Raw genomic sequence first — 16,785 nt, 5'->3', positions numbered from 1 at the left:
AGTTCAATGACTCAGTCAAGTAAAGTGTTTTCGAGAAATAAAGAAAGTCCGTTTCTTTGCAGCCGGCCGGCGTCGCTCGTGTGCGCTTGTTCGGTGGCAGCAGGATGCAGATGCAGGAGCGTACAGATGTAAGCTGCCCTGCGACTCTCTGTCTGGCAGTAAACGCAGGTAATTACAACTTTCCACACAAAGAACAGGTGCATCTGGAGCGCCAGCGTGTTACACCGCGCACAAACCCAGCCAAGGTAATAATATCTGTCTCATCTCATCTACCAAATTACACTAAAGCTGTGCAAGTGTTCACGGGTGTGTGTCTTGGATCAACTGGCGTGCAGCGTCTGCGTGTGTGTGTGATCACGATATCAGCAGCGATGTCTGTAATAGCATGTTTCAAATGTTGTTTCTCCTTGAAGGTCAGCTTCAGAATCTGCTGACATTTTCGGGACAGATTGACGTAAAACGTCGCGTAAAGTAAAAACGCTGACATTTCTGGTTCGGTGCCGTTGTCTCTTTAAAATGACAGACAAAGAAATTAAAAGTATTCAGTGGCGTGCATTCGACATTCATCACAGTGTCAAAACTTGAAAAGTCGGGCTGTGAAACAAGATTAAGAAAAATGAATTGGGGTACATCTATCTGCTATAAATTAAAAAAATAAAAGAACCCCATCAAATAAATTCTATATCATTATAACTAATTACGCTGCTGTTAGAAGAGGAGCCATAGTTGGTCATAAAGAAGAGCACTGAAGCATGCAGACACACAAGATGATGTCTGATGATTGCTTTCAGTTCATTTTTCAGCTATTAGTGTATTTTGTGCTCGCAAATAATTCAAAGTTTCTGTAGGCTCTCACTTTCTTTATACGAGAGAGAATCAGATGCACTTTCACACAGATTATCATGCTCATATGCTCATTTCTTGCTCTTAGAGCCGGGATTTAGAGGCATACACTGGCTAAAAGCTATGGATTATGAAGGATTACTGAAGGCAGTCTACAAACACAGTCACCATACCAAGCGAGTGGACACGTTGGTGTTAGTGTGTTTGTGTGTGTGTGTGTGTGTTTTTATCTATCCTGCTATATAGAATTACATTATTATTCCCCCGCACATTAGTCCTAATAGAAAACTTGGTAATCAGTGAAGAGTGAAAGACACAGACGAGTCCAATCCGACAGACGACGGTGAGGCAGCGAGAGCAAACAACGCCGTAATGGGCGAGGAGCACAGTTTCCACTGCGAGCAAACAACTGGGAGCAGGATGAGCACGCTGCGCCGCGCACCGACTCCCTGCTTGATTAACACCTGCCTAATGAATACAACAAATATTTGTATCAATGTCAGGGAGCGTCCTGCACCGTTAATCCCGGAATCGCGACCCGACCTGGGCGCGACGACTCACCCTGGCCACGTTCACGTAGTCGTCGTCTGACAGGGTGTCCAGCATCTCTATCACCGAGGTCTTCATGAGCTTCAGCGTGAGTCCACTGACGCTCCCGCTCCTGCAGAGAGGGAGCAGTGACACACTGAGCTGCTTCGTAACGTGAAGGGAAACCCATTCAGGTCAGCTCTTTTGAACGCAGCTTTAAACACCTTCATCCTCGTGTGCCAGCAAACGCAGTTAACGGCGTGTTAACGTGGACTTAAATCAAGGTCAGAAAGATGAATGTTGAACACTCTGGACTTTCCACACACCAACAGATGGCACTAGCGCCCTTTGAAGGAGACTTACACTCCACCCGGGGAAGAGGAGAAGGGTGTGTGTGTGTGTGTGTGTGTGTGTGTGTGTGTGTGTGTGTGTGGGGGGGGTGGTACTTAAAAGAGGATTTGAGATACTCACACATCCACTATGATGACCATGTCCTTTGGAGACGATGCTCCTTGGATATACCTGTACAAAAGAGGCAAAGAGCGGGCTTTAATTTGCTCCCATAATCTCTGGAAATTGCAGTAAAGAAAAAAAAAAGCCAAAGTCACAATGAGCCGAACCACGATAATGTGGAGCGACCACGGCTGAGCCCACTTAAGCTACAGAATACTGAAAAGGCTTATGTGCTTAGAAGAGTTAATAAGTTGTTATATACTTCAGTGTTGGCTGCAGCTGCCGTCGGCTGACTTCAACACAGATAGTCCTCCTTGTGGAACAACAATGCCTCCTCTAAATAATTACGGCATGAGCCAAAGTAATTACTAGTTTATGGTCTAAGTAAATAATAACACATTTAGCACAATGGCCTGCACTGAGCTGTATAACACTCTAACCATGCAAGCCACCACTGTGGGAAAGACCTTTTTAAGACTGGTAATGAATCTAAAAGGCTTGAAAATGAAAAATAAATCCAAAATATTTTCCTCTGTAAGAACAGAAGAAGTCTGATGTGCAGCTGTGTTAAGTGCACCATTATCTTCACTTTAAGGCTAACATTTAGGTGTTTAATATTTTAAAATAGACCTGACATTTAAAGAGCGTCATTTAGCTGCTAGAAATATTTATCTCCAGGTTCATCTCTTACGTCTGTTTTGACATTATTCGAATAAGACTAAAAAAATAACAGAATAAGATTCCTGCAGTCGGTGCCGATGTTGATCTCGTTCATTTTAATTAGTGTCAAACGGTGATTAAGTATCACATAAAGGTGATAAACATTTAAAAAGTCATGGCAGCTGTGATGAGAAGCCGACTCTCCGTCATTAAATCTACTGTGTGTTGCTTCACGCAACGTCTACAAGAGTAATTATTGCAACAAATACGACTCCAAATTTTCAGACTTGGTTGTTTAAAAAAAAATCATTAAAAGTACTGACACCCTGTAAAAAGACACATTAAATCAGTTTTGATGTATTCATTTTTTGCCGTCACGCTGCACTTCGGTGACTCACAGAGTCAAATCTAGAGTCAAATTTATCTAAACTTGTGCAGCGGCTCCCTGCGTGGCGCCGACCTGCGCGGTGGAGAGTCCACGCTGAGCCAAGTGCTGTCAGTAAAATAAGATCGCTGATGTCCTCCTGCTTCCATGACTCATCACTTTGGCGTCAAACACACTATTTACTCCGGCGGGCCCTTTTGTTAGCAGCGAGCGCCGGGGGGGGGGGGGGGGGGGGCGTGCAGTCTGGATCATGCTCCTGTGCTTCAGCAGCTACCGGTCTGGGCTGTGCTAGCCTCGCGTCTGCAGGGAGAGACGGCCCCAAACTAGCTGGCCGGACCACTCGGATCCTGGAACATGCGCGCGCAGACCGCCTGTCCAATGTTGATAGAGGATGACATACAGAGGGAAATCAAAAATCCCCTCAGTCTCCTCCAGTGGCAATTAAATTCACATTTACCAGTGATACAAAGAGAGCGGAGATTGATGGACATTATAGGCTCTGCGATGGTGCAGTGGGAGCGGAGGGAGGGGGTTTCAGAGGAGAGTATTAGTTTGACATTCTGAGGAGTGAGCAGGCGAGCAGTTAGCAGCCGTCTTCGGCAGAGGCAGAGTAATCATCAGGGGTCTCTTTCTGCTGATTATCAGCCATTCCGCTGAGTGTGGAGGGAAGCCAGCTGCCTGTGGGCCACAGAGCCTCTTTTCTTATGCTCGGCCAAGCCGATATGAAGGTAGAGCCACGGCGCCCCGGCAGGATCCGCCGCCGCTCCCGCAGGTCTCGGCGGTTCCGCTCGCTGGCAGGCGCCACCCCAACCTGCAGGACGACCTCTGACCTGTGTTAAAGTGACATCTGCCTGCACACTGCCCGGGCCGCTCAAATCCACTTTTCCAGACACAACCTGGGCCCCACTTGGCTGAAAACCTGCCTGAAACCACCAGTTAACTCAGGGACTCCAGCAGCAGCAGCAGCAGCAGCAGAAGTAAGAGGTCGAATAACAGAGCATGCCCAGAGCGAACATACAGAGAGAGAGAGAGAGAGAGAGAGAGAGAGGGAAAGAGAGAGAGAGAAGGAAAGAGAGAGAGAGAGGAATCCAATTATTTTCAATAATAAAGAATGCCACATCAAAGGTAGAACTTCCACAGCTCTCCACAACTGCATGGTGTATGAAATCAGGTCTGGAACCATGAGGCATATTGGCATGCATGACTTTTATCAATTTAATTACTGAAATCTTAATTTGAGGCAGTGAGAGGCAGGAGGGGGGAGAGAGAGAGAGAGAGAGTCAGACAGCTGAGACTTCACACAGCGGGAGCTGCTTTCTCTTGGGAGGATGGGGTTTGTGAAAGTGATCATCGATGCAGGACGAAGACGCGGTGAGAATGTGACCCACGTCTCAACTCCCTCGGGCTCGCGGACGGAGCGGCGCCCCGTCTGGAGATTGAAGGAGGGTCGTTTGGTGACAGCTGATGCCCACAGACCAATTGCTGGATTTCATTAACTCCGGTGGTCAGTCCGCTGCTCGCGGTGGAGAATAGTCCTGTAATGGGACTGGAAGTTATTTTGAAGTGGCTAAATGTTAATCATAAGGCAATGCAGACTTCTATTACTCATTCATTTCTGGTCATCTTCGGCTGGACCAAGGTACAATCTCACAATGGAGCGCCGTGCAAGCTACGGCCCGAAAATACGCTGAAAAAAATATTACTTTCAAGCAGATCATTCCCCTCTAACTGTGACAGAGGCAGCATTGATCAGCAGTAATGAGGCTTAAGACGAGTGTGTGAGCAGCGATGGAGTAAGGAAGAGCAACTCATGAGCCCGGGATAGTGGAGCTGTAGTGCTGCCATGGCTGATCTTCCACACAGATTGTCTTTTTCTCTCCCTTTCCTTCGCCTTGAGTATAACTGAATCCTCTCCGTGCCTCTGAGCAACGAGCATCAGGATCAGAGAAAACGGGATGGAGTCAAGGATTTTCAGTCTCCGGGCTGATATGTCGCTTCATGGCTGACAGATAGAAATCACGAATTGCGGCCGGCATCAGTGTATAATTCTCCACATTTTGACTCATAGATCCAGATGTGTTGTTTCTGCATGGATTCCAGTCAGTAATTACCTCTCAGCTTCTGCCCACTGATGCCATTCTTTCCCTGTCATTACCCAGTCTGCTGCGTGCCAAGGCCAGGTGACAAGCAGATGGGCCTGGCTGGTGCTGAACCGAGTCCTGTCGCCCATTCTGTCCCCCCGCAATGAAACCATCATCCGGCGAGCGCCGCGTCTCCGACCGTGGCCTCTCCGCGCCCTCTCTGTGCTCATGCACCAAACGCCGGGCTTCCAAATTCCACCACTCACACCAAAGCATCAGTGCTGGCTTCACCGTTTGTTTTTCAGGCGGCGCTTCTGCAATTTCCGTGATCATGTGTCAGCTCTTGTTTACTCTGCGAGCAGCTCATTACAGAAGATAAACGGATGTGAAGGCTCTGAGTCCGGCTCCAGCCCCTGTCCGTCACACCCCATCCAAGCAGCTAAGTGACATATTACACCTCATAAACTAGAATTACGGCCTCGCGGTGGAATCCCTTCGCCAACCGGCAGAGTTGCCGTTGACTTAAATGTCTGTCTAGACTCAGATATTACGTGCGGTGAAGACTATTCAGGAATGTAATGAAAGGTACAAAGAGAAGGCTTTCCTGTGACGCCGCATTCACAAAACTGCGGCAGTCCTGAGGTCACGGCGACCTTGGCATCCAGCCAGCCGGAATCTGAAGAGTTCATTGAGGAGGACACGTGATCACTTCAGTTCTAATAGATTCCTTTAGATATTGATGCATGCATCCGTCTTCTGTAACAAACCAACAGTTAGGGTTCAATTTAAGGCTGAACGAGCAGACAAAGGGGATGGCATCTTTTGGGATACTGATATAGATATTATATGTGAAAATTTTATGCAACAGAATATAGACACGCTTAATGTAAACGGAATGCCAGTAGAAATAATGATAATTCTAGACCACAGTGAGGCAGGTTAGTTTTACCCTACTCATGATGTGCTGCTGCAATGATTATCAACAGTAATAATAATATTTTTACTGTTTCTGCAAGTTTCTGAGTCCAGCAATGAGTCATAAATAAACCAAGATTCGTGTAAATGAGCACCATATTTATGCTCATGAATAGATGTTGAATTTATGTTTATTAAGAAGCCAATGATGTTTATTCAGATTATTTTTTTGATATGTTTATTCTTATTTCTGAAATTACAAAATAACAGTCTTGATTTTGGATTGGAGTACAACAGTGTATTTTTAAGTATGTATAATAAAAATCAATTTCATAAACCAATGCAAATAATCCATATGATGCAGGTTACAGTGAAGTTTGGGTGGTTAGAACGTGGCCAATGTTTTTCTTTACACCATTTATTCGATACATTAAATACACTGAAAAGCCCATCTGGTCAAAGCAGCAGCAGCAGCAGCAGCTTGTACGCCCGTGAAAAAGTCCCCAGGAAGTCATATCAAGCATCATGTATGTGATGATAAAAACGTGCTCATACCGTCACGAAAACACGTGTGACAATACGCACGACCAAGATAAAGTCTGAATCGCGCGTGCAGCCGCCGACACGTGCTCCTCACGCCGAGGTGGATGGAGGTATCGGCTCCAAGTGAGAGGAGATTAAAAGCAGAAGCATTCAGAGCCACTCCAGCCTTCCAACCCACTCCCGTAAATCTCAAAGATATGCATTATACCAGCAATGAACACAATAACATATTTGGCGTTGTGGTGATTGTATTTTGCTCTTTTTGCAGCAGTCTGGTAAAAGAGTCTCATTGGAATTCATGAAATATTTTTGTCATGGCACAGTGCCGCAAAATCAATACATTAACTTCGCCGGGGGCCAACTCCTCTCTGGAGATTGTGTTTATGCACCCTGACCCATTCGACAAAGTGTTGTGCATTACATTTTAAATTGGAGGAATTATCTAATACATACATTTCAGAAATGTGCCGCAGATACACGCAGATACATGATGCACGGGCTCGTTCTGCGGCGATACGGTAAATGTGACAGATAAACCTGCTGCTTTGTCTGAGTGTGTGTGTGTGTGTGTGTGTGTGTGTGCAGGAGCAGCTGTCCACAAGTGTGGATGTTTCAAGATTTCCCACTGTGGACACCACGCAGTGCGTCTACGTAATGAGCAGGACATGTATACCGTACCTTTTGTGCAGTGTGTATTTACTGTCACTGCGATGTGGAGAAGCTTTGATACAGAGCAGACGTAATGGGACAACTGTATAATGCCGGGAAGACGCCGCCGTCTGTGTGCGTGCGTGCGTGTGTGCTCCTATACACGTGTGGGTTTGTGCTGTGCTGATGGGCTTATTATTTTATGGACTGCTGCTCTCTTAGTGCTCCTGTGGATGTGGCAGGCGAATAAAGATTGAATTAAGATAAAAATATAGGAGGACGGCGCCCAGAGAGCTCGCGGCAGAAAAAGATGTTGTCTGTGGTTTACTTGTTCCATATTTCTGTTGATTATTGGGAAATGTTGGTACCGAGAGTCACCATTTCTCATATTTTTGGCTATGCCTGGCGACATGCAAAATTATTTTTGCTGCATGTGTCTTTTCAGAAAGAAACCAAAATCAGGACGTAAAAAGAGATTTGCATTTTAGACTTCAATACTAAGAGGAGGCGCATTTTAAGACTTTAATTCTTGGCTGAAACTGAGTTCATCACCTTTTTTTAAAAATTCATCAGAGCCCTTTTTAGTGAAACTGCTGAAGCTCTGCTTCACTTCCAGGAACATTAACAATACCATAATTATTCTGGACTCAGCATCTAACCCGAGGAGGGGAGAGGAGAATAAAAGGAGGCTCCGGGCTCCAGATATTGGGTGATGTTTTTTGGGGGGGAGCCTCTGCTTTGAGGACTGACCGGCAGTCACAATATTTATAAAGAGGTTAGATTGACTTTTTGAAGAAATCAATATGTGATATAGCCTACATGCTGTTGTGAACCTGGGAGGTAATGGGATCTTTGCAACGCTTGGCTAACAGGAGTCCACGCCTGTCTGTGGTTATTTCTCCCTTCAGCCGTTCACTTTCTGCTCTCCCTCCGCCTCACTTCACCCTCTGCTTCACTTCCCCTGATAACGCGAACAGACATTATAATGGACAAATGTTAATAATTAATGTCAGAGCAATTGGAGACAATTAAGTGTGTTGACTGGACCATTAATTTTCCGGAGGCTGCTGGAAGCGGAAGGGAAGGAAGCCCATCTGCAAGAGGCAGGAAGCCCTATATGTGTTTTTCCCCTCCCTCCACAGAGAACCACCTGGACTTTAGGGCCAGGTCAGCCACGCCACCATCGATCGCTCCCAGTAAAACAACAAGTCCACTTCTCTATAAACTGGCTGGGAAGCTGAGCTGCTATGTCCAGGTCAGAGTGGGAAATCATGTAATTGACTATAAGACTCCTCACGGAGGCGGCGTCGGGATAAGTGTTACTGAGGTGTGTGTACTCCGCCGACTCCATCGCAGTCTGAGAAGCTACAGCTTCTATCTCATGAGATCTGATGGATTTGTGAATTTAAGAGGGGAAAGAGCCAGGTGGGGATGTTAGTGAGTCTGGGAACAGTATGCGTTTGATTTTGAAAAAAGTTTTAAAAGAATATTGATATTTTTCATGAAATAGTTTTTTTTGTCTTTCCTTCGCAGTGGATACACGTTACAGAGAAAAGAACAAAGTGAGCTAAGAACAGAACTCAAGTATTATTCACAAATAAAGTCCAATGATGAGAAATTATATGTGTTTTGATGTTGCAATTGCGTGTGATCATGGATGAAAAGATCATTAAAAACTGAAACTCAAAGTCACAAACCTACCGTGGACACAGTGTTACAGCCTCTAAAGGGCACCGGCATGTTTTGATGCTTACATCTGCGTTCGTTTCAGCATTCCTCGTCAGTTTGAGGCTATAACCATCATCACTTAGTAAAAGCTACGGTTGACTTTATGTTTGGCTTGATAACCAACAGTATGCGGGCTTGTTGAAGAAGCTCATTACATGTTGCATCAGTGTTAATAAGTTACACGGGGCTTTGACGTGCCTCAGCGAGCAGCGTACCGCCAGAGATGACAGTGTGTGTCTCTGTAATGCTGGTTCTCGGATGTCATGCTAAAGCACATCCAGACAGTACAAGCTTCGACAAAATGTCTAAAAACAGCTTTTTAAATGGATGTGGGGGAGAAAAAAAAAAAAAAAGAGCCAAACTACTGGCTTTAATCCAGGTTTTCCTTCCACTTTTCTGCCACATGGTTGCATCAGTTATGCTCATCATAGCATCGGTATGCCTGCAGTCAATGTTTGTGTTATTGATGCTTCTGTCGGCGTGATGGATGCTGCTATCTGCGGCTGTCACCAGCACACATGATGGGCTCACCTAACTCCAGTGGGCTGGTTTTGTGAAGTGCGTGATTGGCCGACCTCGCCAGAGAATGTCAGTTGGGGAGACAGCATGTTAGACTATAATCACACCGGCCTGACCTGACATATCATGACGCTCCCCGCCACGGCCCCGCCACTCAGCGCGGCTGGGCACAGGTTGCTAAGCAACAGGCTAAAAGGGGGGGGGGGGGCGGGATGTCTGAGACTCCAGCATGGGCGAGAGCTCGACAGAAATGACAGCGACTAACATGGAGGACCGGGGGTGACGAGGTGTTCAGCCCCTTCCTCTGTGTGACCCGCCGCTCCGCTCGGCGCGACTCCTTGCATCGTCTCCAGAAACAGTCCGCCGCGCCGTCCGCCGGCTCGGGCGCGCGGTGGATTTTTTGCGCTGACAGACCAGAGATGGGACTGTTGCTTAAACTTGCTCTGCTTCACGGCGCCTCGTGTTTTTCAGCAGATTACATGTTTATCGTGCCGCCTGGTGGGACAGCACGGCACTCGGGAGACGTCGCGGAACTTTTAACTAAATTAAAGTGTCTCGGGGAACACCTTGTTAGTCTCACGGCTGTAGATCTACTGAGCTGTTTCAAGGTTGTTGTTTTTTGTTTTTTTTCATTATAGGGCTCAATCAGAGGCTAAACTGTGAACAGTAATGTCAGCCAAATATTAGAATTGGCAAAGATTTTTAACTATTTAATAGTTGTTAAAATGGTAATTTTAAAAGAAACATAACTCTGTGTCTTTACACATGTTTAAAATGCAAACAAAAATCTCGTCTGTATGAGATTTTTTTTCTAATATGACCCACAGAATAAAAGAAGTTATCTAATTATCAAATCAATTTGCGATTGCTATATATAGCTTTATTCATCTTATGAACACTGGGGCTAAATTGAACTTAATTTGAAATACATTTGCAGTGATCTCTGCAGTGATTCTAACTAATTGACATCTGATGAACGATCCTGATAAACCTACACAGTTCTGTCACAAAATATATTACGTAATAAAGTCGGAATCAAAGCTTTTTTAGGTTTTTTTTCTTCTGAACTATGTAACAGGACTATAGATGTAAACACAGCCTTTGTTCTGATGATATTATGATTCCATCTCCAGGGTCTGACGGTTCACATAAAACCCTGAAACGCACTGTGCAGGTTTGCTTGCTGGCGTTTGTTTGCTCTGAGCTTGTTGACTCCGTCTGCCAGCCCGGCCTGACCTCAAACAGCCACTCAGGTTGAGCTGGACGGAGACAGAGATGGAAAACGGGGTCAGGTCTAATCAACATTGCTGTCATGATTATGTCCAGTTCACTCCAGCCTGTAACCAGGCAACGAGCTCCGCTGCCACAAAGCCGATGTGACAGTGGCAGGTAGATTGAAAGTCGAGGGCTGGACAGGAAGCCGGGGCGGGCGGGCGGGCGGGCGCTCGGCCCCTCGCAGCCTAGTTCTGTCCAGCTCGTCACCCTGTGCAGGTTATCGGCTCTTTAAACCAAGACCTAGCCTCGTCTTGTTTTGTACATCATCACTAATCAGGATGAATATGGGACAGGAAAACACTCTGAAGCCAGTCCAGTGAAATAAACCTGTCCTTTCAGCTCCAGGCTGGCGAGCGCTAATGAGAGCACACTGCACAGGAATGGTGACACTGGCAGGATTTAGATATTAAAGCCCCTTTTCTGTGTATGTGGCAAATTCACAAAGTCCTTCATTGAACCAACAGGCTTTAATCCAGTTAGGAACATTTTTGTGAAAATCATACCCACTTGAAATGCATAATATATAAGTAACTTGAGAGAAATGGTTTTATAATAGCGACAGTGATGCGTCAAGTATGCTACATTGTGAAGAGTATTTCAGTGAAGTAAGTACAAGTTTGAAAAAGCAGCACAAAAGATGGCCTGGTATTCACTGAGCGAAGAACTGGGACATTCTCATTTCTTTTCAGTGCAGGAAATAAAAGCATACTCACTGAATGGACACAGGCTGATTCATCTAATATATCACACACATTTACATCTGAATGTGTTTGCAGTGTGTGTGTGTGTGTGTGTGTGTGTGTGTGTGTGTGTGTGTGTGTGTGTGTGTGCAGATGCAGAGCAGATCAAAGTTTTGTCCCAGCATGACGGCGCTGCAGCTGACAGGACAGTTGTTACGACGACGAGCGAAATTCCTGCAATTTTTTTTTTTTAACCACTTTGACTCGTCTCTCCGCCGCCGTTTGTGTCGCTGAGAGATCTGTCTGCTCTGACCTACACACACTCCTTCGCTCGCATTACTCAGGAAGATTCGCCCGGTGCACGGCAGACACCAAGGACAAAGATAATACACTCTGAAATGTATCGCCAATTTGCCTAGGAATTGATCACGCTGTTTAAATTCAAGTCATCTTTGGAAAAACTTTGCGCGTTACAAAACAAATGTGAATCAATGTGAAAATCGACTACAAATTTCTTACAAATGTTTGAAACAAAACCTTCAGACAAATAAGAGATTTGTTTTTAACTGTAAACACGAATGAGTTGCAGCTTTTGCTGTTTTGATGAGTTGGGAGAACACAAGAAACTAAACAAGGCTCTAAATGCTTCAAAATGCTAGAAATCTTGACTTAACCTTCATGTATTGAAACAAGCAGCTTGATAATTGCTAAAGGGAAATTAAATATGGCTTGAGGGCTGCAGTTGGCCCACGACTTTGCAGCGGGCCTGAAGGCTGCTGGGGGCAGCGTGGATAAACAGACGGCACTTACCATGGTCTTCTGCGGACATCGTACAGGTCAATCTTGTTGGGCGCCCTCCACGGAGTGGCTGCAGAGTGCAGGAAAATGAGTTACAGTGCTCTGTAGGATATTTCAGATCAGATTAGATCAAAGTAATCATAATTTCATTCTGTCTATCGAGTTACCACTACAGCCATCTGATAAGAGATTGCCAATGTTCTGCAGCCGAGGATCCCGGGGGTCAATTTAGACTTTATCTGGTCCTGAGTTATAAAGCAGACTGTTGACTCGGTGCCTACCTGGGTAGTACCGAGTCACTCCCGTGGCACTGCCAAACACCTGCCAGCGCAGGGAGCTGTCGTCCCTTCGGTTTTCAATGAAGACCCGCTCCAGCGCCTGGGTCCAGTTCAGCTCGTTGAGGATGACCGGGGCTGTTGGAAAACACACACAAAGACCAACGCGTGTGGTAAGACCGACAAGAGGAAACGCAAAACGCACTTTCACTTGCATTTAAATGTATTGGAAAGTTTAATTTTTGCTGCAATGGGACACTATCCTCCCAAGCTTTGGCAAACAATAGCCTTTTGTAGTGAACACAACTCAGAAAAGACTCCTGTTATAGAAAGTGAATTTTAAAAAATGCAAATGAGTTTGATAAGCTGCAAAAGTGAAAATAAAAACAATAGGAGACAACAATAGTTTCACACAATTCATTTTTTCCAATCACTATTTTAATAATGACAATAATAATAATAAAAATATTAAACTAATATATCTGCACTGAGCTGTATAAAAAGCAGAAGCTGTAAATGTTTTTCAAACATAACAGAATTTCTCTTTGTCTCTAAACCAAAGGTGAACCGTCTCTGCTCAACAACCTTGTCCGCGCCAGCAGAAGTCAGCTCGGCACATAAGAATGGATGTATGCAGGCGGCTCGGCCGGCGGTGGCCGTCTGGGCCTGGCATTTGTCTAATCTGGGTGATCTCTGCGCAGCGCAGGAACGGAATCTGAGATGACCTTGGAGGAGGTCGCGCAGCGTGCCACTCGCTGCATGTGGACCGAGAAACCACCGCTGGAATCTTTGACCGCAAAGTCACAGAAACTCCCGCAGATATCGGCGAGTGGGCGTGCGAGAGGGATTGTGGGAAGGCGGAAGGCGGTGAAAGGAAAAGAGCTGCGTGGGTGCGCGTGTGGTCGCATGTGTAAACGTGTGTTCTGAGTTACAACGTAAGGTCACGGATAGCGTGGCAGTGGTAAATAGATTTATTGTCGCAAAAAAGAGACATTCATCATCATGTCAGGAATTGAAATTGAATTTGAGCGGCTTTTATTGTCACCTTTGCCAAAAAAAAATAAAATAAAGAAAACAAGGGAAATCAGTTTGGCAGCATTAAAAGATAAATAAGTGGAGTAACATGCTGCAGGTGGAGAAATAACGTTGACGTGTGATTACCGTCTGACGGCGTCACACTGTACCTCCCCTTCCTCCTCTTGGGATTTAAATTACATTTTATATTCATACCATATTGTATAATATCCATCTGGACACACACATGCACACACATGCACACACACGCTCAAGCTAAAACACTCTCAGTCTGTTTTAATAGCTAAGCTGAAGTCAAAGATGGGGAGTGCAATCAGAGGTTTAATAGCCACCTGATTAAAGAGGAAACAAGACGAGGCGCTGAGCTGAGGAGAACTTCACTCGCTCCTCTGATTTAATTACTCAGCCAACCAAAGCAAGATAAGCCTCTGAACCGGCAAGTCCAGCTTTTCTCAACCCCTCGTTTGAATTTCACACAAATAAATGATCATTATCCACTTTTCCCATGCTTTTTCAATTACAGCTCGGTCTCTGACGAGCTGTCGGTTTAGAGGTAAGAAACGCCACACTAACCTCTCACAGACTCTGAACCATCATAAAAAAAAAAAAAAAAAAAAAAAAAAAAAAAAGATAAAAAAAATTACACAACATTACCCCAGACAGCGGTTGCCAACGTCGCTCCCTGGAGCTCCCCGCCGCTCCCCGCCGCTTCAGTTTATGATTTACAAAAATATTACAGAGGAGAAAAATGCTGGCACCAACATCGCGAAGCAGGAGGCTGCAAAACGGAGGAAACGGGCAGTTTCCCAGGTCTGCTCTGGATTCTAAAAAGCGTCTCAATGTGGTTTTCTCTGACATGTGCGGATCTAATTTTAACAAGCGCAGAGCAGGCAAACCCTCTGGCCCGAGATGTCTTCTTTAGCCCCCTCCAGCAGGGTCCAGGACCTGAAGCCATTGACCTAAACCATGCCGGTATTTTTGACGAAGTTCCACCTCAACCGGAAAAGCGCCGGTCTCTGGCATCCTTTGAAACAAAAGCATTCAGACTCACACGGCAGCGGCACAAAGCGGCGTCTGGAAGACAGTGCTGCATGAAAGCCAAATTGCTGCCATCACCAAGGGGAGCTCCTTGACATGTTTTTCTCAAAAAAAAAAATCATAGACACAGGCACAAAGGAAGAATGGAGGTGGATGGAGCCTCGCAAATGGGCATAAACATAAAACCCCCATTTGGGGAGGGGGTGATTGATGGAAAGAAACAGAGAAATTAACACGAGTGAGTGACTGCTTTCACAGCAAGGAAAAATGCAATTTCTCACCCATGAGAGCAAAAGAGAATGAGGGGGGGGGAGAAAAAAAAAATAACAAAACAAACTTCAGCTTAAACCGCTAAATCAAAAACGGCAGAATGCAAGGCCCATTTTCAGGACAAGGACTCATTATCCGGTGTGTTTTCATATTATGTAAGGAACGTCAGATCAAATTCACCATCGTCTAAAAACGTTTTTATGTTCAGAGGAAATAAAATTCACCATAAAACTCAAGATCTTCCCCGTTTATGTGGGTGTAGTGAACTAAAATATCTCTCACGCACATTTATAAAGTCATTATTAGTCAGTAACAAATGGGTCAAAACGGCTCAGCGTCCGAGGAGTCAAGCGAGGTTAAAGGAGAAGATCTACGGCACAGTGGCGAGCTCCAGCTTCGAGACGATGGCGGGATTAAGAAGGCTTCATGGGAACGAGTCGGAGATGGTTTCGTCATACATGCAGGAGAGATGTGACAGCTGAGGCGGGAGGAGAAGCGAAGGTCAGCGAGGAGGGAGGACAGGCGAGTGGCTGCTGTCCAGGAGGAAGCAGGAAGACGACGAAACGTCGCTGCTGTGACATTTATTCACAAAAATGTATCTATTTTCCGTGTATTTGCTTTCAAAGTGTCAGTTTTTTCCAGCACAATTTATTTTCTATTTTGATTAGTCAGCTTCTCGCTGTGCGGTTATTTAATGCTTGATTTGAAAAGGACGCGCGCCTCTGACACATCCACGGCAAAATGAAGCCAATCGAGGTTTACGCTGTCTCCCGCGACAGCGTCCACATTTTCACATCTTCTGAAGAAGCAGAGGAGATCAAACTACAGAGAGAAATTAGAGAAACTGCAAGCAATTCAGATATTTTTAACATAAATTTAAAAACTGACTGCAATCACTTCCATCAGTCTGAAGCGTTTCATGAGACCGGTGGCTACATTTCCACCGATATTTATGCGGAGATTATCGGGAAACCAAGCCACGCTTTTCAATTTCATCGGGGCCGAGCGATGCTCCATGGTCAAAGAGTCATCTGATTAATGTGTAAAAAGTATTATCCTTTAAGCATGAGCTATCACAGCGGGTTTCTGCGGCGGCAGCCCGTTTGCTGTGAAGTCCCCGGCGCTCTTATCAGGAGAGGCAGCGGCTCTGTCGTGATCGGTGTCCCAGACAGGCCAAGGGCGAAGAGGCATCCTGCGACCTCCACTTAAAAGTAGCACCATCTCAGCTACTTTGACGAACATCAAGAGCCAAACTTCTGGCTACGCGGGAAGAATTATCTCACGCGAAAATCTCTCAACTCCTTTCCTGACTTTCCTGCCGCTGAAACGGAGCCGCCGCATTTCATGGGTGTTTGAGTCCGGGACGTGCCGGGAGGGGGGACGGAGCCGAGCGCTTCTGTTTAACCTGAAACTGCCGCAGTCACACGTGAACCCGCTGCACATCCGCGCCCATTCTCTGCACACGCACACCGGCATTAATACAGTAAACGCACATCTGCCGCAGATCTCTGCTGAAAAACAGGCACGTCACAGATAAGAGAACACAGCCAACTAATTCTCTTTGATTTATTCAGTTAGGATGTGCTGTGACTTCTCTGGACAGTTGATAAAAAGACAAATTTCCCCTGGGGGGGGGGGGGGGGGATGTGCTCACACTGGCAGACAGGGCAACGCTGGTCTCATCTTTCACATGAAACGCGCCTCTCTCCGATATCTTTAAAAGGTAATTCATCAGCGCGCCGCTCCCCTGACATTTAGAGCACCCTTGGCTTTTCCCCTTTATGGAGCAAGACTGCACACCAAGTAAGGAAACAATTATGATTGGGATTTATGGAGCATCACTGCGCAAGCTCATTCCTTAACACCCCCCCTCCACACACACACACACACACACACACACACACACCCAGCATTACCTCTATCCTATGACCCCACCCCGTACCTCGTACACACATTACTCACACCGATGTGCTCGAGATAAAGAGCTATCCAGACCGATCTGTACCCCACGCCCTGCATTCGCTCAGAATAACATAAATGACTACATGATCGTCCTGAACACCGGGAGCAGGAGGAAAAGGCGCAGCGGTCTGCAATATATCACGAAAGGA

General features: G+C 45.8%; 1 protein-coding gene across 3 annotated transcripts in view; it reads right to left on the bottom strand.

Annotated features, from left to right (window-relative positions):
• cacna2d2a (calcium channel, voltage-dependent, alpha 2/delta subunit 2a) overlaps window positions 1–16,785 on the bottom strand; it is a 142,269-nt gene that overhangs the window by 24,888 nt on the left and 100,596 nt on the right. For all 3 annotated transcript variants that reach the window (XR_003931443.1, XM_030090916.1, XM_030090917.1), the window contains 4 exons: window positions 12,338–12,469; window positions 12,069–12,126; window positions 1,843–1,893; window positions 1,405–1,504 (listed from right to left, as the gene is read on the bottom strand). Coding sequence is in view for 2 of the 3 variants with exons in the window: in XM_030090916.1 (XP_029946776.1) it covers window positions 1,405–1,504; window positions 1,843–1,893; window positions 12,069–12,126; window positions 12,338–12,469 (341 nt within the window). In the remaining variant the exon portion in view is untranslated. The remainder of the gene's footprint in view (window positions 1–1,404; window positions 1,505–1,842; window positions 1,894–12,068; window positions 12,127–12,337; window positions 12,470–16,785) is intronic.

This window comes from Salarias fasciatus, chromosome 5 (assembly GCF_902148845.1).
Source record: "Salarias fasciatus chromosome 5, fSalaFa1.1, whole genome shotgun sequence".
In the NCBI taxonomy this organism is placed as follows: Eukaryota; Metazoa; Chordata; class Actinopteri; order Blenniiformes; family Blenniidae; genus Salarias; species Salarias fasciatus.
Note: the sequence above shows the minus strand (reverse complement) of the source record. Positions and strands in the feature narration are given on the sequence as shown.